This window comes from Coregonus lavaretus (assembly GCF_964263955.1).
Source record: "Coregonus lavaretus genome assembly, chromosome: 4".
NCBI lineage: Eukaryota > Metazoa > Chordata > Actinopteri > Salmoniformes > Salmonidae > Coregonus > Coregonus lavaretus.
Window position 1 is genome coordinate 11,293,431 of NC_139991.1, and position 17,578 is coordinate 11,311,008.

The 17,578-nt window shown below is 42.8% G+C and overlaps 1 protein-coding gene across 1 annotated transcript; it reads right to left on the minus strand.

Annotated features, from left to right (window-relative positions):
- Window positions 1-288: 288 nt before the first annotated feature.
- LOC311128278 (intestinal mucin-like protein) lies at window positions 289-9,539 on the minus strand. The gene is made up of 19 exons (XM_084160339.1): window positions 7,726-9,539; window positions 7,404-7,609; window positions 7,079-7,250; window positions 6,731-6,978; window positions 6,341-6,524; window positions 5,980-6,181; window positions 5,567-5,739; window positions 5,355-5,424; window positions 5,147-5,268; window positions 4,901-4,932; window positions 4,367-4,535; window positions 4,095-4,199; window positions 3,903-3,943; window positions 3,589-3,711; window positions 3,349-3,447; window positions 3,125-3,253; window positions 1,295-1,334; window positions 965-1,088; window positions 289-762 (listed from the first exon to the last, which is right to left on the minus strand). Exons 4-19 carry the CDS (start codon window positions 6,890-6,892, stop codon window positions 549-551), a joined length of 1,989 nt encoding a protein of 662 aa, XP_084016465.1. The 5' UTR covers window positions 6,893-6,978; window positions 7,079-7,250; window positions 7,404-7,609; window positions 7,726-9,539; the 3' UTR covers window positions 289-548.
- Window positions 9,540-17,578: the final 8,039 nt, after the last annotated feature.

A 17,578-nucleotide genomic window follows, 5' to 3' on the forward strand; every position in this document is an offset into this window, starting at 1 on the left:
TCTGGAGCAGCGCCTGAGACAGCATTTTCCACCACCATCAACAAAACACCAAATGATGGAATTTCACTTGGAAAAATGGTGTTGCATCCCTCCAGTAGAGTTTCAGACACTTTGAGAATCTATGCCAAGGTGCATTCAAGCTCTTCTGGCGGCTCGTGGTGGCCCAACGCCATATTAAGACACTTTCCATTATTTTGGCAGTTAAACCTCCAAGTAGCATAATGTTACTGTTATAGTGATCACTGTGAATAGCTTGAAGGAATGTGAGAAATGCTCAAAAAGCAAAAGGAACATGCAGAAGCACATGATGTTGCTGTTGTTTATTAATCACTACAAATGAGAAAAGAGATTCTCCACTACATTTATCATTGAAAATACATTCATTCTACAATGAAGGTATAAGAACATAATACTAAGTGCTGCCGATTGTAGAAATACACTGGCATGAAAATGTAAATAAAAGTTAACAAGAAAACAAATTTGGACTAAAACATTCGATGTCATGAGGATAATTCTGATATCAGTGTGTATGTTGTCTCCCTAGACGTTTAGCGCCTTCTCCTGCGCTGTCTGGTCGTTCCCGGGGCAGCGGTCATGCCTGCATCACAGTCTGTGACATGACATCCGCACGACTCAACGTGGATGTAGGAGTGCTTGACCTTTGACCCATCAGGGCAGATCAGCTCCACCTCTTTCTGGCTAGTGGTCGCCTCTTGGCAGCAGGAGCAGTAGTGCATCATGGTGTTGGCCTCTGCTGAGTACCTGCACATCCACATAAACACAAGACAAGTTGAAAAGAGGGCTTGAATTTCCTGGGTTGTCTTGACAAGATGAGCACAGGAGCAGTAAATAAGTCAAATAAGCTCCTAGTTCATAAAGGGCACAACATATGGTGAATAAGTGATCACTGACTGGGGCCTGCATGACATTGACTAGTGCTGCATTCAGCATCTGTAGTACTTACATGGAAGAGGTTCCACAGTTTCCTGAGCAGGAATTGATCTCCACAGGCTCAGTGGTCGCACAGCCACTGATGACGATGCTAGTGGTGGTGTACTTCATCTCACAGACATTGCTGCGTTCTGTGCCTGGTCAGGGAAGATGCATCAAGAGTTATTGTTTGATACATTATTACATAGCTTAAGCAGAAACAGACAACATATACATTTTTGGCCAGCATGTAGGCACAATGTTTCCTGTTGGTCTTATTTTATTGTTTAGGTGACATAGCAAGCTATTATTAACCAGTAGATAGGTGGTTATTAGGAATGCTTTGGCTGGACGTGTTACTTACAGGTCTTGCAGCATCCATTTGCATCTGTCTTTTCTGTGCCCTGGGGTAAAAAATAGGATAGATGATTTATAAGTGGCAGTTTGTATAAATTGTGAGCTCCCTTCCATTCTAAATGTTACTGAAACATCTATCGCTATGACCCAAGAGCACTAGGACTGATAGTAACATTCTGAGTGAGAATGGAAAACAGTGTACAGTGGGGGGAAAAAGTATTTAGTCAGCCACCAATTGTGCAAGTTCTCTGTAATTTTCATCATAGTCAACACGTCAACTATGACAGACAAAATGAGAAGAAAAAAATCCAGAAAATCACATTGTAGGATTTTTAATGAATTTATTTGCAAATTATGGTGGAAAATAAGTATTTGGTCAATAACAAAAGTTTCTCAATACTTTGTTATATACCCTTTGTTGGCAATGACACAGGTCAAACGTTTTCTGTAAGTCTTCACAAGGTTTTCACACACTGTTGCTGGTATTTTGGCCCATTCCTCCATGCAGATCTCCTCTAGAGCAGTGATGTTTTGGGGCTGTCGCTGGGCAACACAGACTTTCAACTCCCTCCAAAGATTTTCTATGGGGTTGAGATCTGGAGACTGGCTAGGCCACTCCAGGACCTTGAAATGCTTCTTACGAAGCCACTCCTTCGTTGCCCGGGCGGTGTGTTTGGGATCATTGTCATGCTGAAAGACCCAGCCACGTTTCGTCTTCAATGCCCTTGCTGATGGAAGGAGGTTTTCACTCAAAATCTTACGATACATGGCCCCATTCATTCTTTCCTTTACACGGATCAGTCGTCCTGGTCCCTTTGCAGAAAAACAGCCTCAAAGCATGATGTTTCCACCCCCATGCTTCACAGTAGGTATGGTGTTCTTTGGATGCAACTCAGTATTCTTTGTCCTCCAAACACGACGAGTTGAGTTTTTACCAAAAAGTTATATTTTGGTTTCATCTGACCATATGACATTCTCCCAATCCTCTTCTGGATCATCCAAATGCACTCTAGCAAACTTCAGACAGGCCTGGACATGTACTGGCTTAAGCAGGGGGACACGTCTGGCACTGCAGGATTTGAGTCCCTGGCGGCGTAGTGTGTTACTGATGGTAGGCTTTGTTACTTTGGTCCCAGCTCTCTGCAGGTCATTCACTAGGTCCCCCTGTGTGGTTCTGGGATTTTTGCTCACCGTTCTTGTGATCATTTTGACCCCACGGGGTGAGATCTTGCGTGGAGCCCCAGATCGAGGGAGATTATCAGTGGTCTTGTATGTCTTCCATTTCTTAATAATTGCTCCCACAGTTGATTTCTTCAAACCAAGCTGCTTACCTATTGCAGATTCAGTCTCCCCAGCCTGGTGCAGGTCTACAATTTTGTTTCTGGTGTCCTTTGACAGCTCTTTGGTCTTGGCCATAGTGGAGTTTGGAGTGTGACTGTTTGAGGTTGTGGACAGGTGTCTTTTATACTGATAACAAGTTCAAGCAGGTGCCATTAATACAGGTAGCGAGTGGAGGACAGAGGAGCCTCTTAAAGAAGAAGTTACAGGTCTGTGAGAGCCAGAAATCTTGCTTGTATGTAGGTGACCAAATACTTATTTTCCACCATAATTTGCAAATAAATTCATTAAAAATCATACAATGTGATTTTCTGGAGAAAAAAATTCTCAATTTGTCTGTCATAGTTGACGTGTACCTATGATGAAAATTACAGGCCTCTCTCATCTTTTTAATTGGGAGAACATGCACAATTGGTGGCTGACTAAATACTTTTTTCCCCCACTGTAACTGCAGTTTTGATTGTCCCCACAATGGAGGTGAGATAGGACAGAAACTCACTGGGACACAGTTCTCTGGGCTGAATGCAGGGCACACAGTCTTCACCTCCCTTGGTATATATTGGCCATCCGTTTTCTCACATGTGTACTTCACACATTTGTCACCAGGTGGTGACCATGTTTGGTTCACCTGTCGCACAAGGAGAAGATTATGAAGAATTATGATGGAGTTTCAGATCATGCAGACAGATTATGCATCCTCATACACACTCTTGTTGTACTCACCTGAATAGTGTGTTTGGTGTTATCTGGCATATTAACCACACAGCTTGTCTGTACACACTTCCCACAACACTGACCAGGTATGGCCTGATACTGGAAGCCCTAAGACAAGGATGGAGAGCCATCATTGAATCATTGTTCACTTATTTTATAAGCATGCGGTAGTCTCCAGAGTAGGCTACTGCAAGTTTCTTATAAATATGTAAATGCATTTATCATCTTTGTTAAGAGAGACATGACTACCTGTGAACATGTAGTGTCGCAGGAGATATTTGTGCACACAATGTTGTTGAGCTTGGTGCTAGGATCCATGGTCGAGCTGCAGATACAATTCTCACATGTTCCTTTAGGAACTTGAGCACCAGGCTGGAGTGAAGGAGAGAGACAAAAGAGGAGGAGGGTATAGAGGAGGGTCAGAGTGCAAAGGAAGCAGTTCTATAGTAGAATGTGACCAATTATGAGGGCAGCAAACACAATACAGCTTATCTCAAGCTATTTGTGTGTGTATCTTTCAGAAGCTTGTTGAATTTAATTTCTTTGAAATTATTTATTCTTACCTGGTACTCAATGTTATTGTAGACACATACACCCTTAGGAACTAAACAGACACACATTGAGAAGAAATCAGTCAGTGATACCAGCGATTCATGTCATTGTTAACACAAACGTAATTCAAACTAGTGATACCTGGGAATTACAAAGTCAATGAACTAACTAAACCACTGATGAAGCAAATCAAAGGGACTTACCACAGGTATACTCTGGACAGCAGCTTGAGATGGACGTGCTTATAATTGCCTCCCACCCTGGCTGGCAGTCCATCATGATTTTGGGGCAAAGCAGTGCATCGCACTCTGTTACAGAGGTAACCAATGAGAAGTGATTAAAAGACAAGCTGATAGAGGGTCAAATAACCCCCCTATGACCCTACAGAACACTTCAGACAATATTGGTCTAGTACTGTATGAGTAAGAGTTGGCTTTCTAATGATTCACTGAAGGGTCACTGTTCCATCACTCACCACATGTATATTTCTGGCAGCAGCCTTCTGTCTTGTTCACCAGTCTGTATCCAGTTTCATTGCAGATGGGTATGACTGGTGTGGGGCAAGTGATAGGCTGGCACTGGACAACCATAGAGTCCTTGTCACAGGTGCACTGCTGGCAAACACTCTCCCATGTATCACCAGGCTTAAGGGAAAAACAGGGTCATGTCAGGTCAACACATAAAAAGAAAAGACTCCATCTTTATGAAAACTCAAAACAGACAGATGAGTAACTCAAATGTTGTTGTTCTGCAATGAACTGGATTTAACCATGGCAATTCTTATGAACCATCATTAGGTGAGAAGAAATGGGTTGGAGGTGGTTATTCAGATATTAAAAGTTTTCTTCTGGTCTGTTCATTGGAAGGAATAAAGAGGCCAATACCTATACTGTGCCAATGAAAAGTATCCATCCTATGTGAGTTCCCTTGACTCACGTGATATGCGTCTCATGATATGTCTATGTGAGAATGAATATCTGGAGAATATTTAGATGGAGGAAATTCTTACCATTTTGGGGTTGCCATCAGGTCCAGTGCAGCCTGAGGAATGAATACAGGGTGTGTTTAAAATGTTTGTCTCACATAGTTGGGGTCTTGTTCTTCACACCTCCACAACAACACATTTTGTTAACCGTTCCATTACAAATAAAGTCAGTAAACCATGATTCATGATTAATTCAAGGTTTCAAAGCACAGAAAGGTCTAATTCTCATATTGATAGTGACCTGCAAAATATCCCATAACCCATTCTTACCACAGGAGACCACACAAGTATCAGAGTAGGTGCTGAACAAGACGGTTCCAGATGGACAGAAGCAACCCTCCTTCGTCTTATTGGTCATTTGGGTTTGATTGTTCAAATACTTCTCATTATATCTGCATACAAAAGAGGTTTTGGATTATGCAGGAGATAATTTATTTAAAAGAAGGCTCATATTACATCCAATCAGAATATAGCTTACCTGGTATTACATGTTGGTTCAACTGCTGGACCACATGGCATGTACACCTTAGTGTCTGGGCATGTCTGGTCTGTAGGACAAAAATAGGTCACAGTTATGCTAAACACCAGCAAAACATGTTTTTTTAAAGTAGCTGCTTATGACATCTGCTAATGTTACACATTAGTCAATGAATTTGTGGCATGACATCTATGCTTGGATTCATAGCTCACCACATTCTCCATCGGTGGACTTCCTCCAGTCAATGCAGATCCCTTTATTTGCACATTCAGATGCATACGCCTCCAGACTAGAGCATCTAGAATTAGCATTGTTGCAGACATCTGAACTACAGGCCTGAACAAAGGCGTCAGGAGAAACCGCTTTATGGCATGCCTCAAAGACCCTTTGACAGAAAATAACATAGAGAGTGATTTAAAGAGATGCATGGAGTGCAACCTTTAACTAGAAATGCCAATGGAACGGTACCTGTATTATGATAAAAACAGGTGCAAATACAAGCAAATTAACAGTACAGAAAATGTACATTACAATTGATAAAACACATTAGGAAGTGAATTATCATTTAGGCATTCCTATTGTGTGCTTGTTCCCTTTTTCAAACTTAGTTTGATATGTTCCTTACTTGCTGTTCATGATTTCACAAATGGCTGTCTTGCAGGGTGTAGGGGACGTGCTTGGGGTTGCCGGGGTGGTAGAGGGTGGTGCTGTTGGAGGAGTTGGACAGTCCTGGTTTGGAACCAGCCACTGGCTAGCTGCGACTGAGCAGCTCTGTATCTGACCATTAGGTGACTGGCAGTCATTCTTCTGGGAATTATCACAGGTACCTTGAAAAATACAGACATTAAGTAGGGTGAACCCTAGTTAGCAAGGCCAGGTCATAGATTCCTTGTTGTATGCAATTTCTATAGGGTGGTCTAGATAGGAGCATCTACTGAAGGTTTGAAACTGTGAAATGTATATTGACCCTCTTTAATAATACTCACCACACTGGCCCTCTGTGCTGCTTTGGAAGAGGGAATAAGGAAGGTTGATGCTAAATGATGACCCCTTGTAAGACACCTGAACCTTAAGATCAGGGATCTCCAGCATGACCTCCACACCTGTACTTGTTAGAGCAATGTCACCCATTCTGTAAGCTGGGTAGATTCGTTTACTGTTGACATATACCTGCATTTGTGTAGAAATGAATACACATTTAGATGGTTGAGTCATGTGTTATCTTGAAAGCAGGAACATGACAATGTTGACACCTTTATTGGTTTTAATTTAAAGTTATGAGATTTCAATAAAGCATGATAACGCAGTAGCATACATAAAACAATTATGGATATTAAATAATACAAGCAATGATAATTATATTTTAAAATAGTTACCACATTTTCTGTTGTTTCACCAGATCTCTGCTGGGTAAGAATCCCTTCATAGGATTTGTAATGAATGATAAGGGACTGAGGACAGAATCCACTGTCAGCGTTTCCACAGTAGTGGTTATCAACAATAATGGTAAGGTTGTATTTTAAGTTGATTTCTTTCATTAAGGTGTATGAGCAGTTCTCCTGGAAATTGTAATATACTCCATCAAATGTAATATAGTGAGATCCACCCCATCCACTGCATACACCTGCAACATGATAAAATATGAGTTGATAATAATCTAAGCTATTGACAGAGGACATTGAAAACTCAAAAGTTGGGGTTTTAGATTGTATGTTGTCACTTACATTCACATTCATATGTGAAGCAGCATCCAGCTGAATCATAGACCTTGACAGGTGGACGGCCATTCTCACACTGTAGTGGCTCCACTGGCTTGCATTTTACTGGTAGCTGGACAACAATGCCGTCCTGGCAAATTGCTGTGGTACAGCTATTCAGCTGCCAAGATTCTCCATTCTGCCATTGATTTGATAAGGGGAAACAATTACTCAAACATGTACACACAGGGTTGAACATACAAGCATTACACCACAAAGACAAATACTGTATAACCATTCACCCATTTTATTATATATATATATTTTTTAAAGATTTGTAGGCAAAAATGACCTTTCTTGGTGGCTGAACGCTAGTGCAGTCTGGAGAGGATTGAGTTGTTGGTGGTGGGGTCGTGGTCTCTTCTGACGTTGTGGGTGATAAAGTGGGTGGTGTAGAGGAAGGACATGGATTTGATTCCACTTCAACTTGACACGTTGCTTTGCAGTAAGCGGTGAAGCACCACCCTGAAGCATCGGTCACATTATACACTAGGTTCCCTGATTGTTGACAAAGGCAAGCGTTAGAACATTTCAGTTTGCAAATGAAAGTTCATTAAAAGATTAGTGAAATGTCATTAATTTTGATTGTCTGAATAACATTTATAACATATTACCTGGTAGATACTGTGTCCCATTAACATTGCAAATGCACTGGCTGGTGGTGACTACTTGTGATGTAGGTGTAATGATCACTTGTGGTGAAGTTGAAGGATTTCTTGTTGTTTCTAATATGCCTGTGATGACAACTGGCTCTGTTGTTCCTGTACTTGTTGTTGAAGGCTGTGATGTTGAAGTTGAAGTCAGTGATGTTGAAGTCACAATGATAGCAGTTGTAGAATATGTAATTGGGCCAGTTGTGACTACTTTAGGTGGCTTTGTGGATGTAGATGGAATTGTCTCAGTTGTGGTTTGTTCAATTGTTGTAGTTCCACCTGTGGTAGGTGTAGTTACAACTGCAGTTGTTGTGGGTGCAATTGTAGTTGTTGTTAAAGTAGTGGGTTTGGAAGTTATGACTATTGGCCCTGTTGTTTCTTCATGTGTTGTTGTGGGTTGTGATGTTGAGGTAGAGGTTTCAACAATTACAGTGGTGGAAGTGGTTGTTGGGCCTGTGGTGACTACTTTAGGTGGCTTTGTGGATGTAGATGGAATTGTCTCAGTTGTGGTTTCTTCAATTGTTGTAGTTCCACCTGTTGTAGGTGTAGTTACCTCTGCAGTTGAAGTGGGTGCAATTGTAGTTGTTGTTAAAGTAATGGGTTTGGACGTTATGACAACTGGCCCTGTTGTTTCTTCACCTGTTGTTGTGGGTTGTGATGTTGAGGTAGAGGTTTCAACAATTACAGTGGTGGAAGTGGTTGTTGGGCCGGTGGTGACTACTTTAGGTGGCTTTGTGGATGTTGATGGAATTGTCTCAGTTGTGGTTTCTTCAATTGTTGTAGTTCCACCTGTTGTAGGTGTAGTTACCTCTGCAGTTGAAGTGGGTGCAATTGTAGTTGTTGTTAAAGTAATGGGTTTGGACGTTATGACAACTGGCCCTGTTGTTTTTTCACCTGTTGTTGTGGGTTGTGATGTTGAGGTAGAGGTTTCAACAATTACAGTGGTGGAAGTGGTTGTTGGGCCGGTGGTGACTACTTTAGGTGGCTTTGTGGATGTTGATGGAATTGTCTCAGTTGTGGTTTCTTCAATTGTTGTAGTTCCACCTGTTGTAGGTGTAGTTACCTCTGCAGTTGTTGTGGGTGCAATTGTAGTTGTTGTTAAAGTAGTGGGTTTGGAAGTTATGACAACTGGCCCTGTTGTTTCTTCACGTGTTGTTGTGGGTTGTGATGTTGAGGTAGAGGTTTCAATAATTACAGTGGTGGAAGTTGTTGTTGGGCCAGTGGTGACTACTTTAGGTGGCTTTGTGGATGTAGATGGATTTGTCTCAGTTGTGGTTTCTTTACCTGTTGTAGTTCCACCTGTGGTAGGTGTAGTTACCTCTGCAGTTGTTGTGGGTGCAATTGTAGTTGTTGTTAAAGTAGTGGGTTTGGAAGTTATGACTATTGGCCCTGTTGTTTCTTCACCTGTTGTTGTGGGCTGTGATGTTGAGGTAGAGGGTTCAACAATTACAGTGGTGGAAGTGGTTGTTGGGCCGGTGGTGACTACTTTAGGTGGCTTTGTGGATGTAGATGGAATTGTCTCAGTTGTGGTTTCTTCAATTGTTGTAGTTCCACCAGTGGTAGGTGTAGTTACCTCTGCAGTTGAAGTGGGTGCAATTGTAGTTGTTGTTAAAGTAGTGGGTTTGGAAGTTATGACTATTGGCCCTGTTGTTTCTTCATGTGTTGTTGTGGGTTGTGATGTTGAGGTAGAGGTTTCAACAATTACAGTGGTGGAAGTGGTTGTTGGGCCAGTGGTGACTACTTTTGGTGGCTTTGTGGATGTTGATGAAATTGTCTCAGTTGTTGTTTCTTCAATTGTTGTAGTTCCACCTGTTGTAGGTGTAGTTACCTCTGCAGTTGTTGAGGGTGCAATTGTAGTTGTTGTTAAAGTAGTGGGTTTGGAAGTTATGACTATTGGCCCTGTTGTTTCTTCACCTGTTGTGTGCTGTGATGTTGAGGTAGAGGTTTCAACAATTACAGTGGTGGAAGTGGTTGTTGGGCCGGTGGTGACTACTTTAGGTGGCTTTGTGGATGTAGATGGAATTGTCTCAGTTGTGGTTTCTTCAATTGTTGTAGTTCCACCAGTGGTAGGTGTAGTTACCTCTGCAGTTGAAGTGGGTGCAATTGTAGTTGTTGTTAAAGTAGTGGGTTTGGAAGTTATGACTATTGGCCCTGTTGTTTCTTCATGTGTTGTTGTGGGTTGTGATGTTGAGGTAGAGGTTTCAACAATTACAGTGGTGGAAGTGGTTGTTGGGCCAGTGGTGACTACTTTTGGTGGCTTTGTGGATGTTGATGAAATTGTCTCAGTTGTTGTTTCTTCAATTGTTGTAGTTCCACCTGTTGTAGGTGTAGTTACCTCTGCAGTTGTTGTGGGTGCAATTGTAGTTGTTGTTAAAGTAGTGGGTTTGGAAGTTATGACAACTGGCCCTGTTGTTTCTTCACGTGTTGTTGTGGGTTGTGATGTCGAGGTAGAGGTTTCAACAATTACAGTGGTGGAAGTGGTTGTTGGGCCTGTGGTGACTACTTTAGGTGGCTTTGTGGATGTTGATGGAATTGTCTCAGTTGTGGTTTCTTCAATTGTTGTAGTTCCACCTGTTGTAGGTGTAGTTACCTCTGCAGTTGAAGTGGGTGCAATTGTAGTCGTTGTTAAAGTAATGGGTTTGGACGTTATGACAACTGGCCCTGTTGTTTCTTCACCTGTTGTTGTGGGTTGTGATGTTGAGGTAGAGGTTTCAACAATTACAGTGGTGGAAGTGGTTGTTGGGCCGGTGGTGACTACTTTAGGTGGCTTTGTGGATGTTGATGGAATTGTCTCAGTTGTGGTTTCTTCAATTGTTGTAGTTCCACCTGTTGTAGGTGTAGTTACCTCTGCAGTTGTTGTGGGTGCAATTGTAGTTGTTGTTAAAGTAGTGGGTTTGGAAGTTATGACAACTGGCCCTGTTGTTTCTTCACGTGTTGTTGTGGGTTGTGATGTTGAGGTAGAGGTTTCAATAATTACAGTGGTGGAAGTTGTTGTTGGGCCAGTGGTGACTACTTTAGGTGGCTTTGTGGATGTAGATGGAATTGTCTCAGTTGTGGTTTCTTTACCTGTTGTAGTTCCACCTGTGGTAGGTGTAGTTACCTCTGCAGTTGTTGTGGGTGCAATTGTAGTTGTTGTTAAAGTAGTGGGTTTGGAAGTTAGGACTATTGGCCCTGTTGTTTCTTCACCTGTTGTTGTGGGCTGTGATGTTGAGGTAGAGGTTTCAACGATTACAGTGGTGGAAGTGGTTGTTGGGCCGGTGGTGACTACTTTAGGTGGCTTTGTGGATGTTGATGGAATTGTCTCAGTTGTGGTTTCTTCAATTGTTGTAGTTCCACCTGTGGTAGGTGTAGTTACTTCTGCAGTTGAAGTGGGTGCCTTTGTAGTTGTGGTTAAAGTAATGGGTTTGGACGTTATGACAACTGGCCCTGTTGTTTCTTCACCTGTTGTTGTGGGCTGTGATGTTGAGGTAGAGGTTTCAACAATTACAGTGGTGGAAGTGGTTGTTGGGCCGGTGGTGACTACTTTAGGTGGCTTTGTGGATGTTGATGGAATTGTCTCAGTTGTGGTTTCTTCAATTGTTGTAGTTCCACCTGTGGTAGGTGTAGTTACCTCTGCAGTTGTTGTGGGTGCAATTGTAGTTGTGGTTAAAGTAATGGGTTTGGACGTTATGACAACTGGCCCTGTTGTTTCTTCACCTGTTGTTGTGGGCTGTGATGTCGAGGTAGATGTTTCAACAATTACAGTGGTGGAAGTGGTTGTTGAGCCGGTGGTGACTACTTTAGGTGGCTTTGTGGATGTTGATGGAATTGTCTCAGTTGTGGTTTCTTCAATTGTTGTAGTTCCACCTGTTGTAGGTGTAGTTACCTCTGCAGTTGTTGTGGGTGCAATTGTAGTTGTTGTTAAAGTAGTGGGTTTGGAAGTTATGACAACTGGCCCTGTTGTTTCTTCACCTGTTGTTGTGGGCTGTGATGTTGAGGTAGAGGTTTCAACAATTACAGTGGTGGAAGTGGTTGTTGGGCCGGTGGTGACTACTTTAGGTGGCTTTGTGGATGTAGATGGAATTGTCTCAGTTGTGGTTTCTTCAATTGTTGTAGTTCCACCTGTGGTAGGTGTAGTTACCTCTGCAGTTGCTGTGGGTGCAATTGTAGTTGTTGTTAAAGTAGTGGGTTTGGAAGTTATGACAACTGGCCCTGTTGTTTCTTCATGTGTTGTTGTGGGTTGTGATGTCGAGGTAGAGGTTTCAACAATTACAGTGGTGGAAGTGGTTGTTGGGCCAGTGGTGACTACTTTAGGTGGCTTTGTGGATGTTGATGGAATTGTCTCAGTTGTGGTTTCTTCAATTGTTGTAGTTCCACCTGTTGTAGGTGTAGTTACCTCTGCAGTTGTTGTGGGTGCAATTGTAGTTGTGGTTAAAGTAATGGGTTTGGACGTTATGACAACTGGCCCTGTTGTTTCTTCACCTGTTGTTGTGGCCTGTGATGTTGAGGTAGAGGTTTCAACAATTACAGTGGTGGAAGTGGTTGTTGGGCCGGTGGTGACTACTTTAGGTGGCTTTGTGGATGTTGATGGAATTGTCTCAGTTGTGGTTTCTTCAATTGTTGTAGTTCCACCTGTTGTAGGTGTAGTTACCTCTGCAGTTGAAGTGGGTGCAATTGTAGTTGTAGTTAAAGTAGTGGGTTTGGAAGTTATGACAACTGGCCCTGTTTTTTCTTCACCTGTTGTTGTGGGTTGTGATGTTGAGGTAGAGGTTTCAACAATTACAGTGGTGGAAGTGGTTGTTGGGACGGTGGTGACTACTTTAGGTGGCTTTGTGGATGTTGATGGAATTGTCTCAGTTGTGGTTTCTTCAATTGTTGTAGTTCCACCTGTTGTAGGTGTAGTTACCTCTGCAGTTGAAGTGGGTGCAATTGTAGTTGTAGTTAAAGTAGTGGGTTTGGAAGTTATGACAACTGGCCCTGTTGTTTCTTCACGTGTTGTTGTGGGTTGTGATGTTGAGGTAGAGGTTTCAACAATTTCAGTGGTGGAAGTGGTTGTTGGGCCAGTGGTGACTACTTTAGGTGGCTTTGTGGATGTTGATGGAATTGTCTCAGTTGTGGTTTCTTCAATTGTTGTAGTTCCACCTGTGGTAGGTGTGGTTACCTCTGCAGTTGTTGTGGGTGCAATTGTAGTTGTTGTTAAAGTAGTGGGTTTGGAAGTTATGACAACTGGCCCTGTTGTTTCTTCACCTGTTGTTGTGGGCTGTGATGTTGAGGTAGAGGTTTCAACAATTACAGTGGTGGAAGTGGTTGTTGGGCCGGTGGTGACTACTTTAGGTGGCTTTGTGGATGTTGATGGAATTGTCTCAGTTGTGGTTTCTTCAATTGTTGTAGTTCCACCTGTGGTAGGTGTAGTTACCTCTGCAGTTGTTGTGGGTGCAATTGTAGTTGTGGTTAAAGTAATGGGTTTGGACGTTATGACAACTGGCCCTGTTGTTTCTTCACCTGTTGTTGTGGGCTGTGATGTCGAGGTAGATGTTTCAACAATTACAGTGGTGGAAGTGGTTGTTGAGCCGGTGGTGACTACTTTAGGTGGCTTTGTGGATGTAGATGGAATTGTCTCAGTTGTGGTTTCTTCAATTGTTGTAGTTCCACCTGTGGTAGGTGTAGTTACCTCTGCAGTTGCTGTGGGTGCAATTGTAGTTGTTGTTAAAGTAGTGGGTTTGGAAGTTATGACAACTGGCCCTGTTGTTTCTTCATGTGTTGTTGTGGGTTGTGATGTCGAGGTAGAGGTTTCAACAATTACAGTGGTGGAAGTGGTTGTTGGGCCAGTGGTGACTACTTTAGGTGGCTTTGTGGATGTTGATGGAATTGTCTCAGTTGTGGTTTCTTCAATTGTTGTAGTTCCACCTGTTGTAGGTGTAGTTACCTCTGCAGTTGTTGTGGGTGCAATTGTAGTTGTGGTTAAAGTAATGGGTTTGGACGTTATGACAACTGGCCCTGTTGTTTCTTCACCTGTTGTTGTGGCCTGTGATGTTGAGGTAGAGGTTTCAACAATTACAGTGGTGGAAGTGGTTGTTGGGCCGGTGGTGACTACTTTAGGTGGCTTTGTGGATGTTGATGGAATTGTCTCAGTTGTGGTTTCTTCAATTGTTGTAGTTCCACCTGTTGTAGGTGTAGTTACCTCTGCAGTTGAAGTGGGTGCAATTGTAGTTGTAGTTAAAGTAGTGGGTTTGGAAGTTATGACAACTGGCCCTGTTGTTTCTTCACCTGTTGTTGTGGGTTGTGATGTTGAGGTAGAGGTTTCAACAATTTCAGTGGTGGAAGTGGTTGTTGGGCCAGTGGTGACTACTTTAGGTGGCTTTGTGGATGTTGATGGAATTGTCTCAGTTGTGGTTTCTTCAATTGTTGTAGTTCCACCTGTGGTAGGTGTGGTTACCTCTGCAGTTGTTGTGGGTGCAATTGTAGTTGTTGTTAAAGTAGTGGGTTTGGAAGTTATGACAACTGGCCCTGTTGTTTCTTCACCTGTTGTTGTGGGCTGTGATGTTGAGGTAGAGGTTTCAACAATTACAGTGGTGGAAGTGGTTGTTGGGCCGGTGGTGACTACTTTAGGTGGCTTTGTGGATGTTGATGGAATTGTCTCAGTTGTGGTTTCTTCAATTGTTGTAGTTCCACCTGTGATAGGTGTAGTTACTTCTGCAGTTGAAGTGGGTGCCTTTGTAGTTGTGGTTAAAGTAATGGGTTTGGACGTTATGACAACTGGCCCTGTTGTTTCTTCACCTGTTGTTGTGGGCTGTGATGTTGAGGTAGAGGTTTCAACAATTACAGTGGTGGAAGTGGTTGTTGGGCCGGTGGTGACTACTTTAGGTGGCTTTGTGGATGTTGATGGAATTGTCTCAGTTGTGGTTTCTTCAATTGTTGTTGTTCCACCTGTTGTAGGTGTAGTTACCTCTGCAGTTGTTGTGGGTGCAATTGTAGTTGTGGTTAAAGTAATGGGTTTGGACGTTATGACAACTGGCCCTGTTGTTTCTTCACCTGTTGTTGTGGGCTGTGATGTCGAGGTAGATGTTTCAACAATTACAGTGGTGGAAGTGGTTGTTGAGCCGGTGGTGACTACTTTAGGTGGCTTTGTGGATGTAGATGGAATTGTCTCAGTTGTGGTTTCTTCAATTGTTGTAGTTCCACCTGTGGTAGGTGTAGTCACCTCTGCAGTTGCTGTGGGTGCAATTGTAGTTGTTGTTAAAGTAGTGGGTTTGGAAGTTATGACAACTGGCCCTGTTGTTTCTTCACGTGTTGTTGTGGGTTGTGATGTTGAGGTAGAGGTTTCAACAATTACAGTGGTGGAAGTGGTTGTTGGGCCAGTTGTGACTACTTTAGGTGGCTTTGTGGATGTTGATGGAATTGTCTCAGTTGTGGTTTCTTCAATTGTTGTAGTTCCACCTGTTGTAGGTGTAGTTACCTCTGCAGTTGTTGTGGGTGCAATTGTAGTTGTGGTTAAAGTAATGGGTTTGGACGTTATGACAACTGGCCCTGTTGTTTCTTCACCTGTTGTTGTGGCCTGTGATGTTGAGGTAGAGGTTTCAACAATTACAGTGGTGGAAGTGGTTGTTGGGCCGGTGGTGACTACTTTAGGTGGCTTTGTGGATGTTGATGGAATTGTCTCAGTTGTGGTTTCTTCAATTGTTGTAGTTCCACCTGTTGTAGGTGTAGTTACCTCTGCAGTTGAAGTGGGTGCAATTGTAGTTGTAGTTAAAGTAGTGGGTTTGGAAGTTATGACTATTGGCCCTGTTGTTTCTTCATGTGTTGTTGTGGGTTGTGATGTTGAGGTAGAGGTTTCAACAATTACAGTGGTGGAAGTGGTTGTTGGGCCAGTGGTGACTACTTTAGGTGGGTTCGTGGATGTAGATGGAATTGTCTCAGTTGTGGTTTCTTCAATTGTTGTAGTTCCACCTGTGGTTGGTGTAGTTACTTCTGCAGTTGAAGTGGGTGCAATTGTAGTTGTTGTTAAAGTAGTGGGTTTGGAAGTTATGACAACTGGCCCTGTTGTTTCTTCACCTGTTGTTGTGGGCTGTGATGTTGAGGTAGATGTTTCAACAATTACAGTGGTGGAAGTTGTTGTTGGGCCGGTGGTGACTACATTAGGTGGCTTTGTGGATGTAGATGGAATTGTCTCAGTTGGGGTTTCTTCAATTGTTGTAGTTCCACCTGTTGTAGGTGTAGTTACCTCTGCAGTTGCTGTGGGTGCAATTGTAGTTGTTGTCAAAGTAGTGTGTTTGGAAGTTATGACAACTGGCCCTGTTGTTTCTTCACCTGTTGTTGTGGGTTGTGATGTTGAGGTAGAGGTTTCAACAATTTCAGTGGTGGAAGTGGTTGTTGGGCCAGTGGTGACTACTTTAGGTGGCTTTGTGGATGTTGATGGAATTGTCTCAGTTGTGGTTTCTTCAATTGTTGTAGTTCCACCTGTGGTAGGTGTAGTTACCTCTGCAGTTGTTGTGGGTGCAATTGTAGTTGTTGTTAAAGTAGTGGGTTTGGAAGTTATGACTATTGGCCCTGTTGTTTCTTCATGTGTTGTTGTGGGTTGTGATGTTGAGGTAGAGGTTTCAACAATTACAGTGGTGGAAGTGGTTGTTGGGCCGGTGGTGACTACTTTAGGTGGCTTTGTGGATGTTGATGGAATTGTCTCAGTTGTGGTTTCTTCAATTGTTGTAGTTCCACCTGTTGTAGGTGTAGTTACCTCTGCAGTTGTTGTGGGTGCAATTGTAGTTGTTGTTAAAGTAGTGGGTTTGGAAGTTATGACAACTGGCCCTGTTGTTTCTTCACGTGTTGTTGTGGGTTGTGATGTTGAGGTAGAGGTTTCAATAATTACAGTGGTGGAAGTTGTTGTTGGGCCAGTGGTGACTACTTTAGGTGGCTTTGTGGATGTAGATGGAATTGTCTCAGTTGTGGTTTCTTTACCTGTTGTAGTTCCACCTGTGGTAGGTGTAGTTACCTCTGCAGTTGTTGTGGGTGCAATTGTAGTTGTTGTTAAAGTAGTGGGTTTGGAAGTTATGACTATTGGCCCTGTTGTTTCTTCACCTGTTGTTGTGGGCTGTGATGTTGAGGTAGAGGGTTCAACAATTACAGTGGTGGAAGTGGTTGTTGGGCCGGTGGTGACTACTTTAGGTGGCTTTGTGGATGTTGATGGAATTGTCTCAGTTGTGGTTTCTTCAATTGTTGTAGTTCCACCAGTGGTAGGTGTAGTTACCTCTGCAGTTGAAGTGGTTGCAATTGTAGTTGTTGTTAAAGTAGTGGGTTTGGAAGTTATGACTATTGGCCCTGTTATTTCTTCATGTGTTGTTGTGGGTTGTGATGTTGAGGTAGAGGTTTCAACAATTACAGTGGTGGAAGTGGTTGTTGGGCCAGTGGTGACTACTATAGGTGGCTTTGTGGATGTAGATGGAATTGTCTCCGTTGTGGTTTCTTCAATTGTTGTAGTTCCACCAGTGGTAGGTGTAGTTACCTCTGCAGTTGCTGTGGGTGCAATTGTAGTTGTTGTTAAAGTAGTGGGTTTGGAAGTTATGACAACTGGCCCTGTTGTTTCTTCAACTGTTGTTGCGGGCTGTGATGTCGAGGTAGATGTTTCAACAATTACAGTGGTGGAAGTGGTTGTTGGGCCGGTGGTGACTACTTTAGGTGGCTTTGTTGATGTAGATGGAATTGTCTCAGTTGTGGTTTGTTCAATTGTTGTAGTTCCACCTGTGGTAGGTGTAGTTACCTCTGCAGTTGCTGTGGGTGCAATTGTAGTTGTTGTTAAAGTAGTGGGTTTGGAAGTTATGACAACTGGCCCTGTTGTTTCTTC